The sequence below is a fragment of the Rutidosis leptorrhynchoides genome, chromosome 4 (genome assembly GCF_046630445.1).
Source record: "Rutidosis leptorrhynchoides isolate AG116_Rl617_1_P2 chromosome 4, CSIRO_AGI_Rlap_v1, whole genome shotgun sequence".
Taxonomy (NCBI): domain Eukaryota; kingdom Viridiplantae; phylum Streptophyta; class Magnoliopsida; order Asterales; family Asteraceae; genus Rutidosis; species Rutidosis leptorrhynchoides.
Window position 1 is genome coordinate 566036619 of NC_092336.1, and position 27692 is coordinate 566064310.

Here is a 27692-nt window from a genome sequence, read left to right on the forward strand (position 1 = left end):
TTGGATAATCAACTTATACTAAATCTTGTGGTTCAAATACATACGATTACTAATACACCTATGATTTCACCAATGTTTTTCGTTGACAGTTTTTCTATATGTTTTTCTCAGGTCCTTGAACGCTAAGTGATACATACTTCCGCACACTATTTTGATACTTGCTTGGATGTCAAGTATACATGCATACATGGAGTGTCTTTTGACTTAACTTAAATTGTGTCGCATAGGTTTCAATTGTACTTAAAACGTTGTAACATGTTTAGTCGTGGAACTACTTTGTAAACTTTGAAACATCCTTACTTTTGAAATGAATGCGAAATATTTTGGTCAAACGTTGTTTTAAAGACTTATGACCACGTGATGGGATCTAAGTAGACGGCGCCGTCAATGACGATTTTGTCGGATCGCTACACTTAAAAATGACAGGGACGCCGCACGCAAAGCGGGATAAAACTATGGGACCGACGGAGCAAGAAAGTATAAATTTAAAAAATGTTTTTGTTAAAATGTGTCATATAGTATACAATATAGTACATGATAATAAGTATTCACGTAAATTAATATGTTCATAAATAATTTAAACTGTTTTTTATAAACCTAAAAGTTACAGTACTAATTTAAAATATGTATTTAATGTAATTATTTCTATATGAAAAATCTTTCAGATTAAGGGTATCTTTTGTAAACTAGTTGGTAGCTGCTAACTTTTACCTGATAGCTTGTAGATTTTAGCTGATAGCTGAGAGCTTTTAGCTGATAGTTTTTAGATTATTTTGATGTTTGATAGAATAGCTGAATCTCTTAAATAAAGAGTGAAATGACAAAAAGCTAAAAGCTAAATATTACTTTTATTAGCTTTTAGCTTTTAGTTTCTTCCTCTGTCTTAAATATTTAAGCTCTTCCAATCAAACGAAGTGTTTTATTAAGTAGAAGCTTTTTCATAAAAGTTAAAAACTCCTATAAGCTCCTAAATGCTCCATGCCAAACATACCCTAATTAATGTATGTTAACATGTGACAATGCGACACATATTAACATATCCCAGTATTAAATTATAAATATTAATATTTATAACTCATTGTCTGGTAAAACTAACTGTTAGCATTTAGCTGGTAGCTGACAGGCGTTAATTTTTAAATATATTTTAGTGTTTGGTAAAGCAGCTGAATCAGTTAAAGGGTAAAATGACAAAAATTTAGAAGCAAAAAGCTAAACGTTACTTTTAGTAGTTTTTAGCTTGTTCTCTCTGTCTAAAAGTTTTAAGCTCTTTTAACTAAACGAAACTTTTTATTAAATAAAAGTTTTTTCATAAAAAGTAATAACTAAAAACTCCCAATAGCTAAGCGCTAAACATGCTCTTAATCTTTTGGTGGAACGATGAATGATAGAAACAAGATTAGGAGTGCGCGCTACGCTGCTGACAATTGTATGCGATTATGATGGTTATTGACCACACATCGAATGATAATTCTATGCGATTACGATAGTTATTTACCACACATCGTATTTACATGACAAAGCAGTGCAGGGTGTAAAAGTTACCGAAAGTCAGCTATTAATTACGAACATAATACACCCATAATCTACAAGGTTCCGAACCTACTACATGAATGAATGTGGTAACTCTATACGATAGACACATAATTTAAATATATTGTTCAAAGACTACAATTACAATATTTAAGTGAGTGCTAGATAATAATACTAATTACAAAATTCAAACGTTATACACACAGAGACATCGAACGATTATATGTATTTCCTTTGTTCGTTAGATAGCAACGTATTTGGGCAGCTCACATCACCTATACATGGAGGACTCGTTGTCAACTATATCTTTATCACCATGAATAAAAAGCGATGAGCACACATTATTATACGACTAAACAAACCACGACAATTACATGTAGGCAAATTTTTAAATAAATACCTGCTACAATAATATTAATGAAAGCAATGCTCACTGAGGACAATCTCACTCGCTACAAGTCAAACGTCTCTTTGGTCTTAATTCCTCGCATTCAAGGCATTTAGTGTTCTTTGAAAAATTCATCAAATTGCACCTGTTCCAAAAAAATTCCAAACATTATGACTGTCGCTATTTCCATTATTTCGTTTTCTCCAATTTTTGCTACTATGTTCAGTTCAAATTCAGCAAAAGCTTCCCTAATAAATGAACTATATATGTATTATAATTTTTTAGGTTCTAATGAAATTCATTATTAAATTATTAATAGAGATGCATATGTTCTTATGACTAGTATTACCTGAAAAGATTCTTCCATTTCAAGATTTCAGTCCAATTATAATCCATAAACATTCCACATAATGAAGGCAGCTCAAACAGTTGGCTATTTTTTTGGAAGTTATAACAACTTAATTAATATACAGTTAAATAACTTAGTGGTCAGTGCTTAATTAACATCTAATTAAGTGTTGCTAGCAAATATATGCTTACTTGTCATCGTACACCGGAACTCTCCAACATTCGTCGTGAAATTGTACATAGAGTTTATCTAAAGAAAACAAAACAAATTTATAATCCAACATTCACATACATATGACTATATGAGTTTAAATACATCAGAAACTAATCATGCAAATTATAGATCAATGTCTAGTTAGATAATATTTTTAAAAAAATCCTTTTAAATAGTCAAGTAAATGTTTATGTACCAAGAGGACACTAATTGTAAGATCCAAAAATTTTATGCATCCGAAAGTGTTCCTGAAAGTTGTCAGTAAATGTGTGCATCAGAAAGCGCCACAAAAAGTCTACCTAACACTTATGCATTTTCAGAATTTACATCAGAATCAGACTCAGACAATTTTAGTCCCTGAAAGAAGTAGTTGTTTCAGTTTCAGTCTCAGTTCAGTGGGACGCTGTCCAGTTTTTGGGACGCCGTCCACCAATATAAGATGGGACGCCGTCCAGCCATTTTGGACACCGTCCAAATGGTCTGACGGGTCAGCTGTTGGAATTTTAATAAATTAAAAGGCGTATTTGTGTCTTTTCATTTGAGGACGGATGTGTGGCCTTAATACCGGTTTTAGATCTACTTTTGGATCATTTTTCACATCCACAACCCTCTCTTCTTCAACCCCTAGAAAGAGGAAGAGTTTTTAGAGAGGGAAAGCTCCATTTGGTGAGGAATGAGGTTGATTCGGGTTAAGATGCAAGAGTTAAGGTTGTTCACCTCGTTAACAACTACATTATGGTAGTGTTGGTATGCTCTAACTCCGAATTTAATTGTTAAGATTCTTATTCATATTTAGGGTTTAAGCTAGTTTGGGTTATAAACACCATTTCTCATGGATTTGGGGGTTTTGCTTTTGTATTGTGTAAGTAAACCCGATTATTGTGGGTTTAGGGTTTGAGGACGATTTTGGTCATGGGTTGGGTGTTAATTCACTAGTTTGTAATGTGTTAGTGTTTAGATGTTCTTAAGAACATGTTTGTATGACAAAATGGGTGTTAACCTTGATTTGGTGTCAAACTAAGTTATGAGGTCAAGATTTGATGAACCAAGTATATAAATGTTTGATTCAAGTGTTAATTGGTATTTGGAAAGTTAATCACTAGCCGTTAGTGATTAAGGAGGTTTTTGGGACTTATGTCAAAATGGGTTGGCTTTGATGGGTCAAAATTGGTAATGACACTAGTTTTGGTCAAATGGATGGTAAACGCTTTTCTTAAGTGTTAATTGACGTTTGAAATGATTACTACCTAAGTAGTAATTTAGTGTTAAGACCTAGGTTGGTTTAAATGGTGTCAAGTATAATTTTGGTTAAATTGTACTTGTTTGATGGGTCGGAATTACCACCCGTAGTGGTAATTGGTGAAGTCCACTTTGGATGTCTAAATGGGCAGTTTGTGGAGGTAGGTATAAACCCTTGGTTAAGGGTGTTGGAGTAGAATTCTCTTGTAGAGAATATTTGTTGATTGTTTGTATACCTATATGCGTATTATAGGTAAAAGCTTGCTCTGTTGCGTTTGGTGGAGAATTCACGCATGGTTTGTATTGCTCGAGTTCGAGGTGAGTGGAATAATTATGCATGTATGTATATAGTATATTTATTTGTATGCTATGGCATGAACCACGGAGCCGGTAGTGCCATAGTATGTGCGAGTGTGCTATGATGTGAACCATGGAGCCGGTAGCATCATGGTACGTGTGTTGTAGTGTGAACCACGGAGCTGGTAGCACTATAGCATGAGTCGTTAAAGTGCGAACCACGGAGCCGGTAGCACTATAAAAGAGTACGACTCGAGTTGTGATGTGAACCACGGAGCCGGTAGCATTAAAGTGTGAACCATGGAGCAGGTAGCACTATAAAATGAGGTGTGAACCACGGAGCCGGTAGCACCGAAGTGTGAACCACGGAGCTGGTAGCACTATAAAATGAGGTGTGAATCACGGAGCTGGTAGCACTGAAGTGTGAACCACGGAGCATGTAGCACTATAAAAGAGTATGACTCAAATGCGTAGTGACGTGAACCACGAAGCCGGTAGCGTCATAGCATTGCGTATGGTGTGAACCACGGAGCCGGTAGCACCATGACGCGTTTGTGGTTAACCATATGGTTGTGTATGTGTTGTTGTATAGCATAATATATTATTTTGGAGCATATGCTATTGTTTATGCTAGTTGCGGTAATGGAGGTTATTAGCTTTATACTTGGAGTTCGTATGCTAATATTGTATTGCTAGCATGTTTGCGGTATGTGAGTAGGTGGTTGCAAGTAGGTATATTATATATGTATGTGTATACTTATTGCACTCACTAAGCGTTAGCTTACCCCTCTCATTGTTTACCTTTTTACATGTATTGTGTTATGAAGCTAGCTAGTTGTTAGGCTAGATGCGTAGGAGCGCTTGGGCTCGATGGGGTAGCTTTTGGAGATATAGATGCGGATTGGGGATTTGATAGTCCCCGGGATTATGCTCTTGGTATTGGGTTGGGTTATTGAGTCTTAACCCGCATTTATGGTGTAAACACTTTCAATTAACGTATGTGATGTAAAACTCGATTCTATTGAGGAAATTTCTTAATTATAATTATTATAGCATGTTGTGAAAACCGTTTCGTGTGAAAGTGTCGGGAAGCGGGTTTTCCGCCCGCGTGAATTTGTAAAACTGATCAGGAACCTTTAGTTCATTTAGACGCCATCTAAATTGCTTAGACGCCATCCTGGGATTTACTGCCGGACGCCGTCCAGATAACTGGACGTAGTCCAGATGGTCTATATAAAAAAAAAAAAAATTAAGTCGTGTTTTTGGTAAAACGAATTTGGGTCATTACAAGTGGTATCAGAGCATAGTCTAAGGGAATTAGGTGACCTTGGGATAGGTGCCTAGTCTTAGACTTATTGGCGTTTATGCATTATATGCGGGACTTGTAGGAATACGGGTCAGACTGAGATTTGAAAGTGCCTAATATAAGTAGGTGAACCCGGACATTGTTTTGGTGATAGTCACCTAGGTTGTAGGTTGACTCGTTGTGCGGTGTACTTATGTACATTTATTATTATATTGTATATAGGTGTATATATATACAGATATCTATTTGATGCGGTGTCCTAGGGATGAATCTATTGGAGAGATTCAAATGTTTGACGGTTTTGAGTGATCAAGTTCGCGGTATGGACTTTGGTCATTCGGGTACTAGGAGTTATCGCGTGTTATTTGGTGTGAATGTTGCGTCAGTCCGAGTAAAGTACTTTGCGTGACCATGTGAAAATGGTAAGGTACGCATTTGTAATAGTAACCGATCACCATTATTACGAAAGTGTATCTTGACATCAAGCATGACATGACGAGTACCGAACGGAGGAAACGCGGCATGGTTGGGATAGATTCGGGATAAATTAGGAATCTTCTATTGGTTCCTCAGATATAGTTGTCTCGGGTGATGTGCTTGTAGTCACATCGGGTTTATTGCGAGTCGAGAAGTGTTACGGTGGATTCGGTTAGTTAAGTGAGTGAGCCAACTCACGAGTTCGGCGCGTACTTAGTCACCCTAAGTAGTGGGTGCATTATTGAGATTGTCATTGATTGTAGTTACCCATCGTAACTAGGATAACCGATTAGTGAATGTGTGTGCGACGAGGACTTAAATCCCGTAATGGGACGTAACAAGTCTAATGATTGTAGAATTGGGTTACACTCCGTAGGGTGTATGGTTAAGGAATTGCATAAGGATTCTAGTTGTGAGTTACCTTGGAATTTGGCAAATCGAGAAGTCTTCGGATCGTTAAACTCATGGGAGTGGGACCCGTATTTTGATGATTGCGTTAGTGAATTGTGGATTAGGGGGTAACGTTCCTAATGGAATATCCCTTGTAGTAGTGGTTATATCGAGGTGTGGAAGGATGTAAGACTTGGTGTTTCCAAGCATCTCCTTAGTGTTGGATGAAAGGTTTCGTTAGGCTATATCGTTTTGGACCTTGTGGAATTGTGGGTAGTGTGTGATCGGTAGAAACTTTCGATAAGACAATAAACCGTAAGGTTTTCCGAGAAGGTATGACTTCGGGTCAATATATTGGAAAGGTAGGTAACATCGGGTGTATGGAACCCAAAGACCGAGTTTCTAGGATTCGGCAGATTATGGGAGTTTGCATGACACGGCGTCAGGTGCCTTCTTATACCTGCTAGTGTGATGTTCAACTCCGGTGATGGTGTGATCGTTTTGTGCTTAGGGTGTCCTTGAGATGTCTTTGGAAGCAGCGGAGGTTACGAAAGTGATCGACGGGTGAGGGTAATTCGACGGTTGCGAAAGTCGAAGCTTAAGAACATTGCGGTAAATACTTCTTATGAAGTGGAGGATGAGCGCATCTTGTTACTTTTAAGTGATAGATGGGTGAAGATGACCGGTGAGCCGGTGATGGAGTTCATGAACGGTTAGTCCGAAGGTTATGATGAAGCGTTGATATTGCGGTCGATGCAATTATTGTGTCTGATTGGTCACTCTTCTCCATGAGAGTGAACAATTATTGATATTGGTCACTCTTTTAGAATTATCATTGTTATCAAGATTATTATTATTATTACAACTATACTAATATTATGATCATCACTTTTACGACTAGTATCGCTATTATTGTTATCACTATTATCATTAGTATTAAAATTATTATAATTATTATTATTATCAGTATTGGTATTAATATTATTAACATTATTACCCAAAAGTAACATTATTCTTAAAATCTGTCGTTTTTGTTAAAACCAATAATATCATTGAAAATAACGTTTTTACTATTAATATTATTATTATTATTATTATTAGTAATATCAATATCATTATTATTATAAGTATTATTATTAGTTCTATTAAAAAAAATTAATACTTGTATCATGCTATAATAAATAGTGTTATTATTATTATGATTACTAGTAATATAATTATTATCAGTATTTTAATTATCATTATGGATATTATAGTTATTATTATGATTATTATCGTCATAAGTATTAATATTAATATTAACATGAGTATTAATTTGTAATTACTAAAATCATTATCATAACTATCATTAACAACAAAATTAATATTTTTACATACAAAATGAAAATATGAAACATATATATACTATTAATATAAAAAGGATATAACTAATAAAATATATATATATTTGTTTGATTACAATTATGTATATTAACAAATATATAAATGATATAGGATCGTGAATTTGAGGCCAACTCTGCATTGTTCAATGTCGTCATATGTATTTTTACTACAAAATACAGTATTGTGAGTTTCATTACTCCCTTTTTATATATATTTTTGGGACTGAGAATACATGTGCCGATTTTATTAATGTTTTACGAAATAGACACAAGTGATCAAAAACTACATTATATGGCTGGATTATGAATATTGAATATCACCCCCTTTTTAGCTTGGTAACCTAATGATTAGGAAACGGGTATGACCCCTAATCGACGCGAATCCTAAAGATAGATATATGGACCTCGACAAGTCCCATCCGGGGTACGGATGCTTTAGTACTTCGAGATTATTATTATTATACAGACGAGAGGTTCTGTTTGGGGATATTCTATGCATTAAAGTTAAGTCGGTTATCAAGCGTTCACCATATGAATGAATTTTAATTCTCGGGTTACGCGTGTTATTATGTACTCGGGTTACGTGTACAATTAAATATCTGAAATCTTGTGGTCTATTAAAATGATGGAAATGAATGTTTATGATAAACTAATGAACTCACCAACCTTTTGGTTGACACTTGAAAGCATGTTTATTCTCAGGTATTAAAGAAATCTTCCGCTGTGCATTTGCTCATTTTAGAGATATTACTTGGAGTCATTCATGACATATTTCAAAAGACGTTGCATTCGAGTCGTTGAGTTCATCAAGGATATTATTAAGTCATTTATAGATGGATATATTATGAAATGGTATGCATGCCGTCAACTTTCGATGTGATGAAAGTTTGTCTTTTAAAAACGAATGCAATGTTTGTAAAATGAATCATATAGAGGTCAAGTACCTCGTGATGTAACCAAATGTAATGTATTCGTCCAGATCGATTAGGTCAGGTCGTTATAGGTGGTATCAGAGCGGTGGTCTTAGCGAACCAGGTCTTGCATTAGTGTGTCTAACTGATAGTTGTTTAGATGCATTAGTGAGTCTGGACTTCGACCGTGTCTGCATGTCAAAAGTTTTGCTTATCATTTCTAGTCGAAAATCATCTGCTTATCATCATTAGAAAATAACTACTTATCATTCTTAGTCTAGACACATCTTACTGCATTATTTGCATGAATAGTGTATAGACAAAAATTCATATTTTAGCGTATCTGCTAATTCATATCTTAGCGTATCGGTTACTGTAAACTTTGCCTGACATATTCCGTAAACTCCTCCGTAATCTAAGGGATCTTCTGTACTATATTTAGGTATTCTATGCAATTAGAATATCATCTAATATCCGAAAATCATTTCATATCGAAAATCCTTTATCTAACCGTACAAGACGGAACTCGCAACTAGTTCAAATTCCTTAGATTCCGACAGCTATTCCGATATGGATTTCGACTCAAGCTCCGAAGAAAGTGTAACCGGAATGGATCAACCAATTAGTCATCACTAATTCTGGATGAATTGGAGATGGGTTCGTAGTCTACTTAATTATTGGAGACAAGAAGAAGGTGATCCCTTCCACCCACCATATTGCCCTCTTGACGATGAACCTGAAACACTTACAGGCGAATCAGTCCGAAACACCATTTTCACCCTCATTTCCAGAGTAGCTCAGCACGATTATATTCTATCCACAATTCTAAACCTTATTCATCCGCTCGTTCTGACCGACAATAATTCCGGAATAATAGAAGAAGTCAACGAACTTCGCGCTCGAGTAATCAATTTAGAAAACATGGTGCAAAACTTACCAGCTTCAACAACATCATCGGTACCAACAGTACCACCAACAACCCAAGTTTCAACATCACATGCCTCAACATCTCATTCTGTACCTCGAGTATAATCATAGTTCTACGTATCATTCTACATCAATTATCTTCGTTTTTCATGGCAATTATGTAATCTCTAATGTTATAGAGATTATGTATTCTAGTTTTGACAGTAAACCAAATGAGTTTAATACTATATTAACTCATTAAATCCATGAATACATCTAAAGAAAATATATATGTAAGTATATTTTCACAAAGATTGTAATTAAAAATTCTTTCGTGCAAACTGTTAATGGTGAAAATATTTTAACGGGTAGGTAATACCTGAGAAATATTTAGATTTCACATTAATAAGTTACACTGTACATTCTTTGAATCTGATTCAACGATCATTTACTATCCTACTTACATCCACAGATATACGAATCCGTTCACCACAGAATAACCATTTTCATTCAATTTCATATTTGGATTTTGACCTATCAGAATCCAACAAGTGGCATAATGAAGAAAACATTGGACAAAATAAAATTTGTTAGAAACAAACAAATTAATTATGAGAAATTTTGTTAAGAATCCACGCTACCAAAATCCTAGCTAACTGTTCCTAGCTAACTGTTAAATCCTTATTACATTTATTTATCGCAATTTATTTCTCGCAATTTTAATTCTCGCAATTTTATTTATTGTCATTTAATTTCCGTTATTTATTTTACGCACTTTATTTATCGTCATTTAAATACTATTATTTATGCATTTTAAATATCGGGACACGCATACAAGGTTTTGACATATCATATCGACGCAGTAATGATAGAGTTAGCTATACAGGGTTGAGGTTGATTCTAAAATAATATATATACTTTGAGTTGTGATCGAGTCTGAGACATGTATACAATGGGTCATGATACGTATTAATTAATTCGAATATTATATATTAAACTATGTATGAATTATTTAATTACTAATTGTGGACTGCTAACTGTGGACTGCCAATATTGGACAATTAAAATGAAATAAAATATTGATTATAACATATGAAACTAAACATTTCTTCAAGTTTGCCACTTGATTTCATCTTAAACCTCATTTGTATCTTGACAATTACAATCAACCTTTCATGATTCTTGAAACCACCTCAATCGAGAGGATGAACCAACCGCACCTCATCTACGGAAGAAAAGATTGATGCATATAGTTATGCACCTAAAAACACTCGGAACTTGAGTAAACGATTAACACGTATCTGTGCTAGCTCCTTTAGCATTGTTATTGCCGAAAATAACATTGCAATTCCTTTTCAAAGTAGCCAATTTTGTCACAGCTTCAACAAATCAATTTCGACCTTCATTTGAATTAGCTTTATTATAACATCGATATATAAGTTTGCCTTTCATCATCGTTACCGGAGAACCGTTTATATTCCACCACATTAGCAGTAAACTTACCAGCAACTTCATTACTCATTGGCATAAGTCTTTCCGAAAAAAAATCATTATATATGTTCATCAAAACCTTATCATATACTCATCCACATCTTGTAACGAGAATTACTATACCAATTACCGGAAATTAGTAATCAGTATTTTGAATCTCACAACATTTCTACATCAACAGTTATATGCTTACATATAACAATTATTTCCTAGAATTATGATCTTCCATTATGAAATTCTGAAAAGCACCCAGTCTAAGAATCGATATGCTAAATGTTGAAAAAGCTGAATGAAGCAGCAAAAGCTGTAAACGACCTTAACAGCCAAAAGTTTGATGATAAAGAATAATGTGTTGGTAAAGCTCAGAAAAAGAGAAGGTTTGGAACCGAAAAATGGAGTGAGCAAACCATGAAGGAGACTCTGAACAAATCACAAGGACTAAAATTGTACATAAAGAATCCTGATAATTCTGTTTCTGATGAAATCTTAAGCGAATACCTTGCTCCTTAATCGCTCTAAATAATCGTGAATGAATTTCTTCATCACAATTTGATTCTGAAATTCTAAAGATATCATCGTATCTTTCATTATAAAGATCCTCGATATTTCTGAAGATATTTTCATAATTATTCTTATCTGAAATCATCTATCTCCTATCAATGTTACATCAGAAAGGAAACTATCTTAGTTTCTAAATTCTGAAGAAGAAAAAAACTCGAATTTAAAATATGAATGTTTTTGAAATAGTGTTGGGAACTGAAGCATGAGTTAGTATAATATAATGATACTTGATCAACGTGATTATATTACAGTAAGTCATGCTGAGTTTCTAATGAAACATGATGATTCACAGACTATACCGTCATCATGTGCCATGTTACACGACTCTTACATTCTATCTAATCTATAAACATATCAAGAACATATTTTCTTGATAATTCTATCTTTTCTCTTGAATTCTGGTAATTTAACCAATCAAGATCGTGCTATTACAATTTCTCTCTTAGAACGTTAGCTATGTTTTCGAATTTCATATCTATGAATTCTGGACCATTATTCGCTTGACTTAAAATCGAGAAGAGAAAACAAAAGGATGGAACTCCAAAATATAAAGGAAATGAAGAGGGTGAATTTATAGTGAAATATCAGACATAGTAATTAAGGCAGATCACCGTATCTAATTATAGAGATCTTAATTTCCTTAATTATTGAAGAATCAAATCTTATTACAAAGATTTTCTCTAAATCCCTTGAATTCCAGAAATCCACCGTGACTACGTCAAAACTTAAATCTCTATCTCAATCTTTTGTGATAACTTCACTCGTACTCTTCACATAAACCAATTGTTTTATCTATATTACTCGATGATGATAAAACTCTAATATACAGCTCGTATGCGTTAGGAAAACATATTTATTGTCAGCCATGACCATTCCAATCAAATTTCAGGACGAAATTTCTTTAACGGGTAGGTACTGTGACGACCCGAAAATTTCTGACCAAATTTAAACTTAATCTTTATATGATTTCGGCACGATAAGCAAAGTCTGTATTGTTGAGTCTCAAAACTTTAAAACTATTTACATGGTTTCAGATAACCTTTGATTATTCCAGACGATTCACGAACATTTGTGTGTAAATAAATATGTGGATATATATACATACGAATATATATATATATATATATAAATATGTATATATATATAAATATATATAAACAAAAGTATATATAATAATAAGATATACTTTAATCACTAGAATTGAATATGCAAAATAATATGCAAGGTAATAAAATAAAACTATACATAACGGTATATGATTTCTATAAATAATTATTTTGATATGTATATTGGAATGTATATAAAAAGATTAACTATTATATGTTATAATTATTAAAATATACATAATTACTAATATATAATAGTAATATATTATGTGCAAGTTGAAAATATAGTTGTTATATTAAAATTATTAGTACTTTTATTATTACTATTAAAATTAATATCAATATTAGTTTTATGTATATATTATAACTGTAATTTAAATATTATCAATTAATATTATGGTTATTGTTAAGTACTAGTATTATAATTATTGTTGGTATAATTATTATTAAGAATTATAAATATAATGATTAATATTATGGTTATCATTGTTAATATCACTATTATATAATAACGGGTAGTAAGATTTTGATTAAGATTAATATCTTTATAAAACCAATAACATTAAAATCATTATTATTATTATAAATATTCTTAGAAAATAATACAACTTATTATTTGTATCACTAATAATATTATACTTATCATTCTTATTAAAGATTATTATTAAACTTATTAAAAATTATCATTTTGGTTATTATTGATACCATCATATTATTATCATTAGTTTTAAATTTATTATTATAAATATCTTTTTAATAATAGTTAATATAAATATTATTAATTAGTATTAATATTATTACTAAAGTATTTATTAATCATAAACAAATTTAATTATATAAATTAAAAAAAAGGGAAACGTTCAGCAAATTGCCAAATTCTGTTGAAGGTCGCTCTCAATCTTTTTATGATTTGCCTCAGGTCGTAATCCATTGCCAATTCAAAAACAAATTCAGTTGTGAGTCTTAATCTGCTTTATAAATTCTTTTATTTTTTTTCTTCTTTTTCGTACTTGATGGTCATAAACTGTCGACACCCTTTAATACAAAGAAAAATTTGTCGAATCTTATGTACTAACTCAATTATACAATTACCATTTATACATAATCCTATCTTCACTCTACAATTGGAAGAATTAAGAAAAATTAAAAGAAAAACAGAAAGAACCCAGTTTTTCCTCTGCTTCGTGTTCAATTTTTGAAAAGATTGATTTCAAAATCAAATACAAAATGTAATAATGCAGTTGTGATTGAAATCTCTATTTCAATCTATCTGCAAACTTTCACATTTCAATTTTTCGTAACAAATTCCAATTTCCGAGTCAAACATATATTTCTAAAAGTCAAAGGTTGTGTTCTTCGAGAAATTCGAGTTCAATTCAATGTGTTGGATTCAATTGAGCTTACAGAAAGTTTAAAAGTTTGAATTGAAATATATTTTGTGTTATAAACTTTGTCTATTATGATCTTAAAAATGAAAACATAATTTTTTTTATTTATAACAGCGACAGCAGCAATTCTGATTACACTTATTTTTATTTTTATTTTTTTAGTAAAGAACACAAATTATATGTTTATAATCGTTTTCAAGTAATAAACACAACAAAAAGCTCGTTATTATAGTTATTGATGTTGTTTGGGCTGATTGATTTTTTGGAGAAGATGAAGGTGAAGATGAAACAGAAGGTGAGTTATATTTAAATGGGTGGGTTTAATCTCAGAAAAATAGAAACGGTTCCATGGTTAAGAGTGTTAGTGTGTAGGCGAGGGGTCACGAGTTCAATCCTGGTTCGGGACAATCTTTTTTTATAAAAGTCTTAGAAGGTAGATTTCTTTACTAAAAATCTTATTATTATTATTATTGTTATTATTACTATAAATATAATTATTATCATTATTATTATTATTAGTATAAGTATTATCATTATTATTATGATTATCATTATTATTATTATTATTATTATTATTATTATTATTATTATTATTATTATTATTAATTGTTACTAACACAAGTATTATAGCTATTATCATTATTAGTATTACTAAAATATGTGTTAGTTACCATCTATTATTATCATAATTATGATTACAAATATGATTATTAGTATTATTATTGTTGTTACTAATATTATTATCATCATTTAAAATATAAGTTTATCATTTTTATGTATTATGATTAACATTTTAGAATTATCATTGTTATCAAGATTATTATTATTATTACAACTATACTAATATTATGATCATCACTTTTACGACTAGTATCGCTATTATTGTTATCATTATTATCATTAGTATTAAAATTATTATAATTATTATTATTATTAGTATTTGTATTAATATTATTAACATTATTACCCAGAAGTAACATTATTCTTAAAATCTGTCGTTTTTGTTAAAACCAGTAATATCATTGAAAATAACGTTTTTACTATTAATATTATTATTATTATTATTATTATTATTATTATTATTATTATTATTATTATTATTATTATTATTATTATTATTATTAGTAATATCAATATCATTATTATTATAAGTATTATTATTAGTTCTATTAAAAAAATTAATACTTGTATCATGCTATAATAAATAGTGTTATTATTATTATGATTACTAGTAATATAATTATTATCAGTATTTTAATTATCATTATGGATACTATAGTTATTATTATGATTATTATCGTCATAAGTATTAATATTTATATTAACATGAGTATTAATATGTAATTACTAAAATCATTATCATAACTATCATTAACAACAAAATTAATATTTTTACATACAAAATGAAAATATGAAATATATATATAGACTATTAATATAAAAAGGATATAACTAATAAAATATATATATATATATATATATATATATATATATATATATATATATTTGTTTGATTACAATTATGTATATTAACAAATATACAAATGATATAGGATCGTGAATCCGAGGCCAACCCTGCATTGTTCAATGTCATCATATGTATTTTTACTACAAAATACAGTATTGTGAGTTTCATTACTCCCTTTTTATATATATTTTTGGGACTGAGAATACATGTGCCGATTTTATTAATGTTTTACGAAATAGACACAAGTGATCAAAAACTACATTCTATGGCTGGATTATGAATATTGAATATCACCCCCTTTTTAGCTTGGTAACCTAATGATTAGGAAACGGGTATGACCCCTAATCGACGCGAATCCTAAAGATAGATATATGGACCTCGACAAGTCCCATCCGGGGTACGGATGCTTTAGTACTTCGAGATTATTATTATTATACAGACGAGAGGTTCTGTTTGGGGATATTCTATGCATTAAAGTTAAGTCGGTTATCAAGCGTTCACCATATGAATGAATTTTAATTCTCGGGTTACGCGTGTTATTATGTACTCGGGTTACGTGTACAATTAAATATCTGAAATCTTGTGGTCTATTAAAATGATGGAAATGAATGTTTATGATAAACTAATGAACTCACCAACCTTTTGGTTGACACTTGAAAGCATGTTTATTCTCAGGTATTAAAGAAATCTTCCGCTGTGCATTTGCTCATTTTAGAGATATTACTTGGAGTCATTCATGACATATTTCAAAAGACGTTCCATTCGAGTCGTTGAGTTTATCAAGGATATTATTAAGTCATTTATAGATGGATATATTATGAAATGGTATGCATGCCGTCAACTTTCGATGTGATGAAAGTTTGTCTTTTAAAAACGAATGCAATGTTTGTAAAATGAATCATATAGAGGTCAAGTACCTCGCGATGTAACCAAATGTAATGTATTCGTTCAGATGGATTAGGACGGGTCGTTATATAAGACCTCTAAGGTAACGTGGTCGTGTAGCACCAAAGTGCGGTATGAGACCAAATGCGAAGTTGGAGATCACGGAGGTGAGAGAATGAAGTTGTTGTTGCAGGTGCTCTCATAATGTAAAACCTTGGTTGCAATGAAACTCTGATAGTATTATTGAATGGGTATAAGTTCGATGTTGTAGTGGATACTGTATTTTCCCTGTCGGGAAACGTGATATTGAAAATTGTCAAGTAGATTATTCCACTTAACGGACGATTGTGAGGCGAGAGTGTCGGTTCTGATTGTCTCGCATAGAGACACGCGATTGTTGTTTGTTTGCAAGAGTGTGTACCCTAGTGATGTGACCCGTAGGTTGCGTCAAAATGTCGAGACCATCCCTAACGAACGGTCTAGGTAGGAAAGTTCACCCGGATTTGGTGACTATTTTGTGAGTCGTGTGACGAATTGCGGAATTTTTGTGATGATGATTCGCCGTTGACGGTATTTTATTATACGAATAGCTTTTATGCTAGTACTAGGAAGCCGTATTGTATGGTTCAGAGGGGAAACCCTATGACGATGCGTTGATGTTTCGTCTAACTCGTGGTGTATTATTGTCGTCCTGGATTAATCCAGTGACGTATAGTCGTGCGCAGATCAATCGGTGGGAAAGAGGTACTTCTAAAGTGTTATGATGGGGTTACCGAAATTTCTTCGTTGAAGAATGACCCGGGAATGGAGCTGGAGGAAGTAGGTTCTTGGTTCAGAAAATATTCAGGAACTATCGGTTGAGTAGTGCATTTATGAACCGATGGAGTACGGATTTTTAAGGAAGCATGAATCCTTCTCAATTTAGATTAATGCAAGATGTGGTTCATGATGTAGTGGATTTAGTAAATTGCGTTGGGTAATGTAGTTATTGATGTAGCTTGTTACGAGTTGTAGCCGAGAGGACTTGAAGAGATATGTGGTGTTTTTCGTATTTTTCCTAAACGAAAATTATGGAGCTCGAGTGTATGAGATTAGTGATTATTAGCGTGTGATGAGATCTTAGAATTTACGGAGGATGTTATGGATGTCGGGCTTGATTGTGTTTCGTAGGATCGTGAGGAGTGACGACGATGATTTCGGTGAATTGCTCTACTTTTGGTTTGATTGTGAAAAGTATTATACGAGTTGGATACTCGGTGTAGGAGCAAACGGTTGCGGTTGCTTTGTCTCGAGGGGTGATTAACCTTCCTCGTTGTAATATATGATGCGTTAGTGTACGAAGCAAGAAGTCGGAAGCGTGATTACTACATGTGTGACTCCGCATTTGAAGGCGAAAATGTTCGAGGAAGAAGTGCTTGACTTCTAGTATTTAGTGCGGATCACGGGGACGTGATCCAATTTAAGTGGGGGAGAGTTGTAAGATCCAGAAATTTTATGCATCTGAAAGTGTTCCTGAAAGTTGTCAGTAAATGTGTGCATCAGAAAGCGCCACAAAAAGTGTACCTAACACTTATTCATTTTCAGAATTTACATCAAAATCAGACTCAGACAATTTTAGTCCCTGAAAGAAGTTGCTGTTTCAGTTTCAGTCTCAGTTCAGTGGGACGCCGTCCACCAATGTAAGATGGGATGCCGTCCAGCCATTTTGGACGCCGTCCAAATGGTCTGACGGGCCAGCTGTTGGAATTTCAATAAATTAAAAGGGGTATTTGTGTCTTCTCACTTGAGGACGGATGTGTGGCCTTAATACCAATTTTAGATCCACTTTTGGATCATTTTTCACATCCATAACCCTCTCTTCTTCAAACCCTAGAGAGAGGAAGAGTTTTTAGAGAGGGAAAGCTCCATTTGGTGAGGAAGGAGGTTGATTTGGGTTAAGGTGCAAGAGTTAAGGTTGTTCACCTCGTTAACGGCTACATTATGGTAGTGTTGGTATGCTCTAACTCCGAATTTAATTGTTAAGATTCTTATTCATATTTAGGGTTTGAGCTAGTTTGGGTTATAAACCCCATTTCTCATGGATTTGGGGGTTTTGCCTTTTGTATTGTGTAAGTAAACTCGATTATTGTGGGTTTAGGGTTTGAGGAAGATTTTGGTCATCGTTTGGGTGTTAATTCACTAGTTTGTAATGCGTTAGTGTTTAGATGTTCTTAAGAACATGTTTGTATGACAAAATGGGTGTTAACCTTGATTTGGTGTCAAACTAAGTTATGAGGTCAAGATTTGATGAACCAAGTATATAAATATTTGATTCAAGTGTTAATTGGTATTTGGAAAGTTAATCACTAGCCGTTAGTGATTAAGGAGGTTTTTGAGACTTATGTCAAAATGGGTTGGCTTTGATGGGTCAAAATTGGTAATGACACTAGTTTTGGTTAAATGGATGGTAAACGCTTTTGTTAAGTGTTAATTGACGTTTGAAATGATTACTACCTAAGTAGTAATTTAGTGTTAAGACCTAGGTTGGTTTAAATGGTGTCAAGTGTAATTTTGGTTAAATTGTACTTGTTTGATGGGTCGGAATTACCACCGGTAGTGGTAATTGGTGAAGTCCACTTTGGATGTCTAAATGGGCGGTTTGTGGAGGTAGGTATAAACTCTTGGTTAAGGGTGTTGGAGTCGAATTCTCTTGTAGAGAATATTTGTTGATTGTTTGTATACCAATATGCGTATTATAGGTAAAAGCTTGCTCTGTTGCGTTTGGTGGAGATTTCACGCATGGTTTGTATTGCTCGAGTTCGAGGTGAGTGGAATAATTATGCATGTATGTATATAGTGTATTTATTTGTATGTTATGGCATGAACCACGGAGTCGGTAGTGCCATAGTATGTGCGAGTGTGCTATGATGTGAACCACGGAGCCGGTAGCATCATGGTACGTGTGTTGTAGTGTAAACCATGGAGCCGGTAGCACTATAGCACAAGTCGTTAAAGTGTGAACCACGGAGCCGGTAGCACTATAAAAGAGTATGACTCGAGTTGTGATGTGAACCACGAAGCCGGTAGCATCAAAGTGTGAACTACGGAGCAGGTAGCACTATAAAATTAGGTGTGAACCACGGAGCCGGTAGCACTATAAAATGAGGTGTTAACCACGGAGCCGGTAGCACCGAAGTGTGAACCACGGAACAGGTAGCACTATAAAAGAGTATGACTCAAATGTGTAGTGACGTGAACCACGGAGCCGGTAGCGTCATAGCATTGCGTATGGTGTGAACCACGGAGCCTGTAGCATCATGACGCGTTTGTGGTTAACCATATGGTTGTGTATGTGTTGTTGTATAGAATAATATATTATTTTGGAGTATATGCTATTGTTTATGCTAGTTGCGGTAATGGAGGTTATTAGCTTTATACTTGGAGTTCGTATGCTAATATTGTATTGCTAGCATGTTTGCGGTATGTGAGTAGGTGGTTGCAAGTAGGTATATTATATATGTATGTGTATACTTATAACACTCACTAAGCGTTTGCTTACCCCTCTCGTTGTTTACCTTTTTACAGGTATTGTGTTATGAAGCTAGCTAGTTGTTAGGCTATATGTGTAGGAGCGTTTGGGCTCGATGGGGTAGCTTTTGGAGATATGGACGCGGATTGGGGATTTGGTAGTCCCCGAGATAGATTATGCTCTTGGTATTGGGTTGGGTTATTGAGTCTTAACCCGCAGGTGTAAACACTTTCAATTAACGTATGTGATGTAAAACTCGATTCTATCGAGGAAATTTCTTAATTATAATTATTATAGCATGTTGTGAAAACCGTTTCGTGTGAAAATGTCGGGAAGCGGGTTTTCCGCCCGCGTGAATTTGTAAAACTGATCAGGAACCTTTAGTTCATTTGGACGCCGTCCAAATTGCTTGGACGCCGTCTTGGGCTTTACTGCTGGACGCCGTCCAGATGGTCTATATAAAAAAAAAATTAAGTCGTGTTTTTGGTAAAACGAAGTTGGGTCGTTACACTAATTTGTTGTATAACAAATATAACATATTTTAGGGATGGCAATGATTAATTAAGAATCATGATAAGGGAATAGATGTTTGGTACTCGTATAATATACAAAGTGTCAACTGAAGTCGGTATCCATCTCCAAACAGACAACAAAATTAGCTGGTAAAGGACAACGTCAAATAAAAATAAACATTACCTCCAAATAAAGAAGAAAACCAAATTATTTGAGTTTGGCAAGTGTACCAACAAATACCTGAAGCAAAACGAAAGTGCATACGAATCATCAGATGCAAACAATTGATTATACATAATTACCTGAAAATAATACGAATCAACAACACTGAAGAGATGAACGTTGTCATGGATCTTATAAACAAAGTATTACTGGATTTATCTTGATGATCCAAGGGGTTTCGCATTAATTTTTTTCATACCTAGGTTGAACGCATATATTACCTTCGCCAAAAAGTTATCTAAATAGCCGGGCGAACACGCTTACAAATCTCTTCTTAAAACTGACAATGAAAAATGATGAATGAATTTAGCTTATAAGAAGCAGACCATCTATTGCGGATCCTTAAAGTCAGCTTCAACATACTCCTCATTGCAATACATTTGTAACTTTAACACATATGATTTTGTTTTGTGAAATCGGGTCTTTTGAATCCAAAATCTACAACTATCGTTATTTTGTTAATATATACGGAAAACTTACAAATGATCAAGCTGAAACTGCAATTATAAGATAAAATTGTTAACTCGACCACCTGAAACCGAAGTGTTGAGACATAAATAAAATACATAACTGTAAGTTATTTGATGTATTGTATAAGTACGAAAATAAGGAACTTTCATAACCCAAACCATTATACTTCAAACAAATTAAATAACCCGACTAACCTCACACTTGGATTCATTGAAAGTTGAGCATAACAGTAGTATCACCTACAATTTTCATAAATAATATAAATATTTTGAATATATAAATATGTAACAAAAGAAGGAAAGTACGTCAACATCACCATTGAGCCAAAGAGCCACTTAATCCTTTGAGGGATTATTTCTGAAACTACATATCGATAATACAATGTCTTGCCATGGTTTTCATCTATTTTTACATACCTGCAAAACTATTAAACATCATTCACATTACTAATAAAACTTAAATGAAAACATACCATTAATAACCTAATACAAATGAAGCACACAAAGCATATTTAAAAAACTGACTATACAAATGTTTTAACCACCATCAACAATTTAGTAAAACTTGGACATAAGTAGTCGTGTGTTATAATAATGATGTAATTATTTTATTGCAAGCAACTTATCACCATTTAAAACAGAGATTTATCAAATACTGCTTTATTCCAACTTGTGATGTTATAACATATTGCAAAAAACAACACAGCTATGTATAAAAAAATATCAATTAACGGACATGTTTTTTAAGATAAATACCTTTATTGCAAGAAGTCCCAGAGTAAAAGCACTTCCTTTTTCCACCTCATGTTCGTACAGCCTCGAGCCTGTAACAACCTCATTTGACCACTTTGGCTCTTGAAGATGATGCACAAGTGCAGGTGCAGCGCCGGATTCAACAATCAAGTTCACAACATCCTCTCTACATATATACAAAAGATCAAATACAAAGTTTAGCCAAAAGTAAACATAAACATAGCTCATTAACCGAATATAATCCAACTCAACCACGATGACACAAAAATTCAGCATCTACTCACCAAAAACACAAACTACTCAACCATAGCTGCAAACAAATTCATAATACATAGCATTGAACACAATTGCTAACTATAAAATCTAAAAAGTAAGCTTATGCCACGACCTCCAACAGTCATTTTTCAAACACTCATAGACAAAGAATACACACAATTACTAAAAAAAAAATAGAAATATACCAAAAGAAAAAAAAATCCACAATCAATTTAGGGCAAAAACATACAATTAAGAGGCATAAAAGACATAAATACCTAATTTCATTGAAATTGATCGAGCGCTTAGCAGTGATGATGGCGGATGGTGATAAATCAAGAGGGAGGCTGATCTGGGTTTCATCGCTACACCAAAAGATAAAAAAACCACAACCAATTTAGGGCAAAAACATACAATCAAGAGGCATAAAAGACATAAATACCTAATTTAATTGAAATTGATCGAGTGCTTAGCAGTAATGATGGCGGATGGTGATAAATCTGGAGGGAGGCTGATTTGGGTTTCATTGCTACATCGCCAGAGAGATCCGGTTTTGGTTTTGTTTGTAATGAAGAGAGAAGGTGCGATATGGAAAGGGTTGAAGAAGATTATCTGACAGAACACATGAAAGGTATGGGTGGAGGTGTGTGAGGGTATGGGTGGAGGTGTCTGCACATCTCTTTTACAGTGATGAGTTATACGCTACCTTCTGGAAAAAAAGTAAGAAAAAAAAGGCTGACTAAAACCATGTGGGGAGTCCATTTGAGCAAATTAGCCCATTTAAAGGGTTTTTTTTGCTGGAAACTAGCCCACATAGGCTAAAATAATAATAAAAAAATATACACTTAACCTATTATAAATCAAAAGAAGAAGAAATGGGAGGGCAAAAATCGTGAATAGTGGTGTTTTCACCAATGGGGAGAGAGCATTTTGACCACTAAAACCATGTGGGGAGTCCATTTGAGCAAATTAGCCCATTTAAAGGGTTTTTTTGCTGGAAACTAGCCCACATAGGCTAAAATAATAAAAAAAAAATATACACTTAACCTATTATAAATCAAAAGAAGAAGAAATGGGAGGGCAAAAATCGTGAATAGTGGTGTTTTCACCAATGGGGAGAGAGCATTTTGACCACTAAATAGAAAGATGTATAATTATCCACCCACTCATTGTGCAAGTACAATGGAAGTATTTGTTGTCTCATAATATCCATAACAAAACAATACCCTTGCCGGGTTGTTGTGGTTGACTCTATAATTAAGTTATAAATCTTACATAAAATATAACTAACTAAAATGTGTTTACTTTAATAATGGTGTTTCAATTTAACTAGAAAAAATTCGACAGCGCGTTGCTGCGGTTGTATTTGGATATGCGTTGTTTAGTACCTAATATATCTAATGGTCCGTGTATTGCGGTTGAACATTTTAACGTCTTTTATGAAATTAATATTGAGCGAGAATTGAGTGAAAAAATTGGGGGTAAGAAGGGGTAAAACGACTCGAACTCCGATTTTTTCCTTTACAAACTCATTAACTTACCAATTGTTTTAGCCATGTACTTGGTATAATTATATATGTATATGTGAAAATAATTTTTTTTTATAAAAAAAGCTCCGTTTCGAATATAGTTAGTTGTGTATTGTTCGTAAAATTATTTCGAGCTGAACGGTTATGACAAATAAAGTTAACTCGAAGCGAAAAAAAAAAAAAAAAAAAGATAAATCCCGTTAAATTTTTTGGTAAGTTTTATTTAATGTTTATTGTATTAAATGTTGAAGTTCCATTTTGCCCCCTAAATTGCGTATATGTTTACAATAAATAACCCTGAAATGTGACAATTATTACCACTGAAGTTTGAAGCATTTGACCATTTTCTTCCTCCTAAAAAATGACGCATCTCTTCTACTAACAAAATTCCCTAAACGACCAAACAATGGGTAGCTGTTAGTGTATATGGTAATGAGTTTTTTTAATTATATTTGTATATATTTATTTATCAAAAGATAGAAAAAGGTACGATTTATCTAATTTGACACTGAAATATGACGTTTGGAGTTAAACACTGTCATTGACACTGTTACGTCGCATGCAGAATATCACTTTTTTGCTCAGAAAATGTAATATTTGACTGTACGTTACAGACAAAGTTAATGGTGTTCTAAAACATAAATTTTTTAAATTGTTATAGCCTAAAACTTTCATTTCCTTTTTTCCACTTTTTTCTTTTTATTGTTTTATTGTTTTTTTTTCTCACAAATACAAAATGTGTATAAATGTGGTCCTGGATAAACTCATAAATTATAAGGATTTAAAAAAAAAAAAAAAAGAATAATGAACGTCTATTAATATCTGCAAAGTAACAACATAAGTTTTAGGTTTTCTTAACGGAATGTTTGTTGCCTACGTTTGATCACAAAAAATTTAAAACTAAAACTTTTTTTATTCTTCTTTCATCTTCTATTTGGAAAATGCTAACGACAGCCCTAAGAGTTGTCGTTAACACGCATTAGGTAATTGTACATGGCGGTTTTTAGTCATTTTCATAAAGGTGGTTATCAAATTTTACAACATTTTAAAGCGTGTTAACGACAGCCCTTAGGGCTGTCATTAGCATTTTCTCTTTTATTTTTAGCCTAAAACTTCTTTTTCCTTCTATTTGTCTTTCTTTTGGTTCTTTTTTTAATCCTAAATTTTTTATTAACACCATTAATTAATATTTATATAGATAGGATAAATACGTATATGATTCACGTAGAATCTTAATTTAATTTCGTGTTGAGTAAACGAGTAAAAGAAAACAATAATAATATTTAAGACACTATAATAAATGTCTACTCACATTTATCATTTAATTTTTTAGCAGTCGGGGCGGTAAGTTGTCTTCGGGTGATCTTGTAGTGCTGTTTAAAAAAACATTTGACATTTACTATAAATTAACATGAATACTGCAATATGGACATTCCAAATTATAAGATGCAATAAAATAATGTTCTTTCACCCACAGTTGTTGTGACCAAACACACGCAACGAACATTTCGTTAAAAAAAATCGACAATAAATGAGGGATACATGGCAACGCGCGGTGACCCGTCACCTCGTTTAAGTCAGGAGGTACTTGTTTTTCGTTAACTACAATTGCCTCAAACTGATTTCACACTTAATTTCTTAACCGCATCTACAAACTCCTGTATATTCCGATCAGATGAACCACCTTCTGCCACCGCTTCCTCCGCCGCTTTCTTCCACTTCAACACATTCTTCTTTATCTCCGCCGTCTTTACGCCACTAGTCGCCTCCTTTAGACACTCTTCCACCTCCTTCCTCCCAATCACTCTGTTCACAGCCTCACCCCTACTCATTCTAATCCCCACTTTCCATATATCCACCAAGTACTTTGCATCTGTCACTTGATCACCCCATTGTGGGAACGCCACCACTGGTACGCCGCTAGATAACGCCTCCATCGTCGAGTTCCACCCGCAATGAGTAACAAAACAGGACACAGGTGGATGTGTCAAGACCTTTGCTTGTGGGCTCCACTGAACCACCATCCCCCTCTCACCAGCCTCTTCCAAGCAGGGGTGAATTTAGAGGGGGGGCAGGGGGCGCCCGCCCCCAGTCGATTTCGAAATTTTAGTGTAAAAATTTGGATTTTTTTCATTTTGCCCCAAACCCAAAAGCCATTTGCCTCAAAACCTACATATTTTGCCACAAAACCTTCAAATTTTGCCCACAATTCTCTAAATTTTGCCCCAAAACCTTCAAATTTTGCCCACAAACCTTCAAATTTTATCCAAAAATCTCAAAATTTTGCCTAAAAAACTCCAATTTTTGTCCCACAAACTCCGTATTTTGCCCAAAAAAGTTCTACGGTTTTAAAAAAAAATTTCGCCCCGGTGAAGAAAATCCTGCTTCCACCACTGCTTCCAAGAACCCCTTAGGTAACTCACCTGTTTTTCCTGAACTAGTCGATCCCATTCTCATGACCCACAAAAATGACACGCCGGAATTCAAAACACCATAAGCCATCTCAGTTAATTGTTCTTGGTTCAAGCTCACTACGCTTCCGAACGATATGTACACCACGGATGAAGCCGGCTTTGAGTCGAGCCACTCCAAACAATCGTCCACTTTTATTAGGTCACCAGAGATATCCGAACTCGTGTCAAGTAACGGGTTTTTGAATAACGGACCTACCGCTCGTACTGGACATATTTGAAACATGTACTCGATCAAATCGTCTTCAAGTTCTTGAAATGTTTCAACTAAAATACAAAAGGGTTTTGATATTCTCTTGAACTGTCCTAAAATAGCTCTTCTTAAAAACGGGTAAGGCGTATAAGGATGTAAAAAACTCGGTATCTCATCGGACTTCAACACCGGCATGCTAGGCAACTGGACATTGATATCCGGTTGTTCTTCACTAGGAAAAGGAAGTAACGAATTCTAGTAATGATAATACGACGAAAAACAAGCACAAGATTGCACCCGAAGCATTGCACAAGGGATGTTAAGATCTTCTGCTAAGTCACAAACCCACGGCACAAAAGGATTATTAATTAAGCATGAAACTGGCAAACCGTTGAGTGCATGATCGTTAATGATTTCTTTGAGCGCTTTCGTTCCGTATGCCTCGAGTTTGGGCAAGTAAGAATCAAGATCATAGCGTTCATCATCGTTGTCTTCATTGCATCCGTCGTCAAAAAACTCGAACCTGATCATGCCACCACAGTTGCCCACCGGGGTAGGATCACTAGAAACGGCTGCACCGGCTTTCTTCATTTTCTTTCCCACGGATTTGGTTGAGGAAAATGTGACAAGAACGTTTCCTTTTGAAGCGAGTAGTTTGCCAAGTCTGAGGAGCGGATTAACATGGCCTTGTGCTGGAAACGTAACTAGAAATACATGCACAAGAGCTTGTTTAGAAGCCATTAGTGATGATTAATTAGAAGTTGTTTTAGTATATATCTGTGTAAGTGAGAATGGAATTTGAATGTTTTTTGTTGTGGATTGATTATTGATTATGAAATTATGAATTATGATGATGATGATGATGATGATGATATGATGATGATGATGATGATGATGATGATGATGATGATGATGATGATGATGATTATTGGATACATCTTTAAGTGAAGTGAATATATATTTATAGATAGATGGTTTTACTCTATTGAAATTATTAGGTTGAGAAGACAAAAATGTGCTTTTTAAGGTCAACCACAAAACAGAGTTGGTCACATATAAGTAAGAGCGTATATGTAATTGCTGACGTATAAAAATTTGCTAACATTATCAAGTGATGATGTAAATTTTTCAACGTCAAAAAGAAAGGACCACTAAAATAGAGATTAGTATTGAGAGTGCATTATTCGATTTCTATTCCATGCGACTATACGAGTGATCATGCTACCCAATAAAATTCTATGATAATCGGTGACGATTTCAGGATCAAAATTTAATGAAATTTCAAAAAAAAATCTGATATTAATTATATTTGAATGTTATTTTAGTGGTTATTTACTTCTAAATAACTAGAAATTCAAAACATATATGTAGCCCGAGTAGTAAATTTAGTGGTGTCGTATACACTTTAGGGAAAAATTATAAATTCAAAAAATATATGAGGTTCTATAGTTAAATTTAGTGGTGTCTTATGTAATTTAAAGATTATTTTCT

The 27692-nt window shown here is 33.5% G+C and overlaps 2 protein-coding genes across 8 annotated transcripts; both read right to left on the reverse strand.

Moving 5' to 3' along the window:
• Positions 1 to 1635: 1635 nt before the first annotated feature.
• Positions 1636 to 22674, reverse strand: LOC139845348 (uncharacterized). Of its 7 annotated transcripts, none has more exons than XR_011758283.1 (10): positions 22451 to 22674; positions 21757 to 21919; positions 21318 to 21425; positions 21196 to 21240; positions 21011 to 21062; positions 20492 to 20548; positions 2459 to 2516; positions 2268 to 2351; positions 1931 to 2038; positions 1636 to 1805 (listed from the first exon to the last, which is right to left on the reverse strand). XR_011758283.1 is itself a non-coding variant. In XM_071835605.1 (10 exons), exons 3-9 carry the CDS (start codon positions 21318 to 21320, stop codon positions 1976 to 1978), a joined length of 387 nt encoding a protein of 128 aa, XP_071691706.1. In that variant the 5' UTR covers positions 21321 to 21417; positions 21757 to 21919; positions 22451 to 22674; the 3' UTR covers positions 1636 to 1836; positions 1931 to 1975. The 7 variants fall into 7 exon arrangements, 5 of the variants coding, with proteins under 5 accessions (XP_071691706.1, XP_071691707.1, XP_071691705.1 ...); XR_011758284.1 differs by having other exon boundaries at positions 1636 to 1836; XM_071835605.1 differs by having other exon boundaries at positions 1636 to 1836; positions 1931 to 2063; positions 21318 to 21417.
• Positions 22675 to 25150: 2476 nt separating this feature from the next.
• Positions 25151 to 26945, reverse strand: LOC139845349 (gallate 1-beta-glucosyltransferase 84A23-like). The gene is given in 2 exon segments (XM_071835609.1): positions 25151 to 25576; positions 25932 to 26945. Coding segments are annotated over 2 exon segments (1437 nt in total). The 5' UTR covers positions 26943 to 26945.
• Between the last annotated feature and the right edge of the window lie 747 nt (positions 26946 to 27692).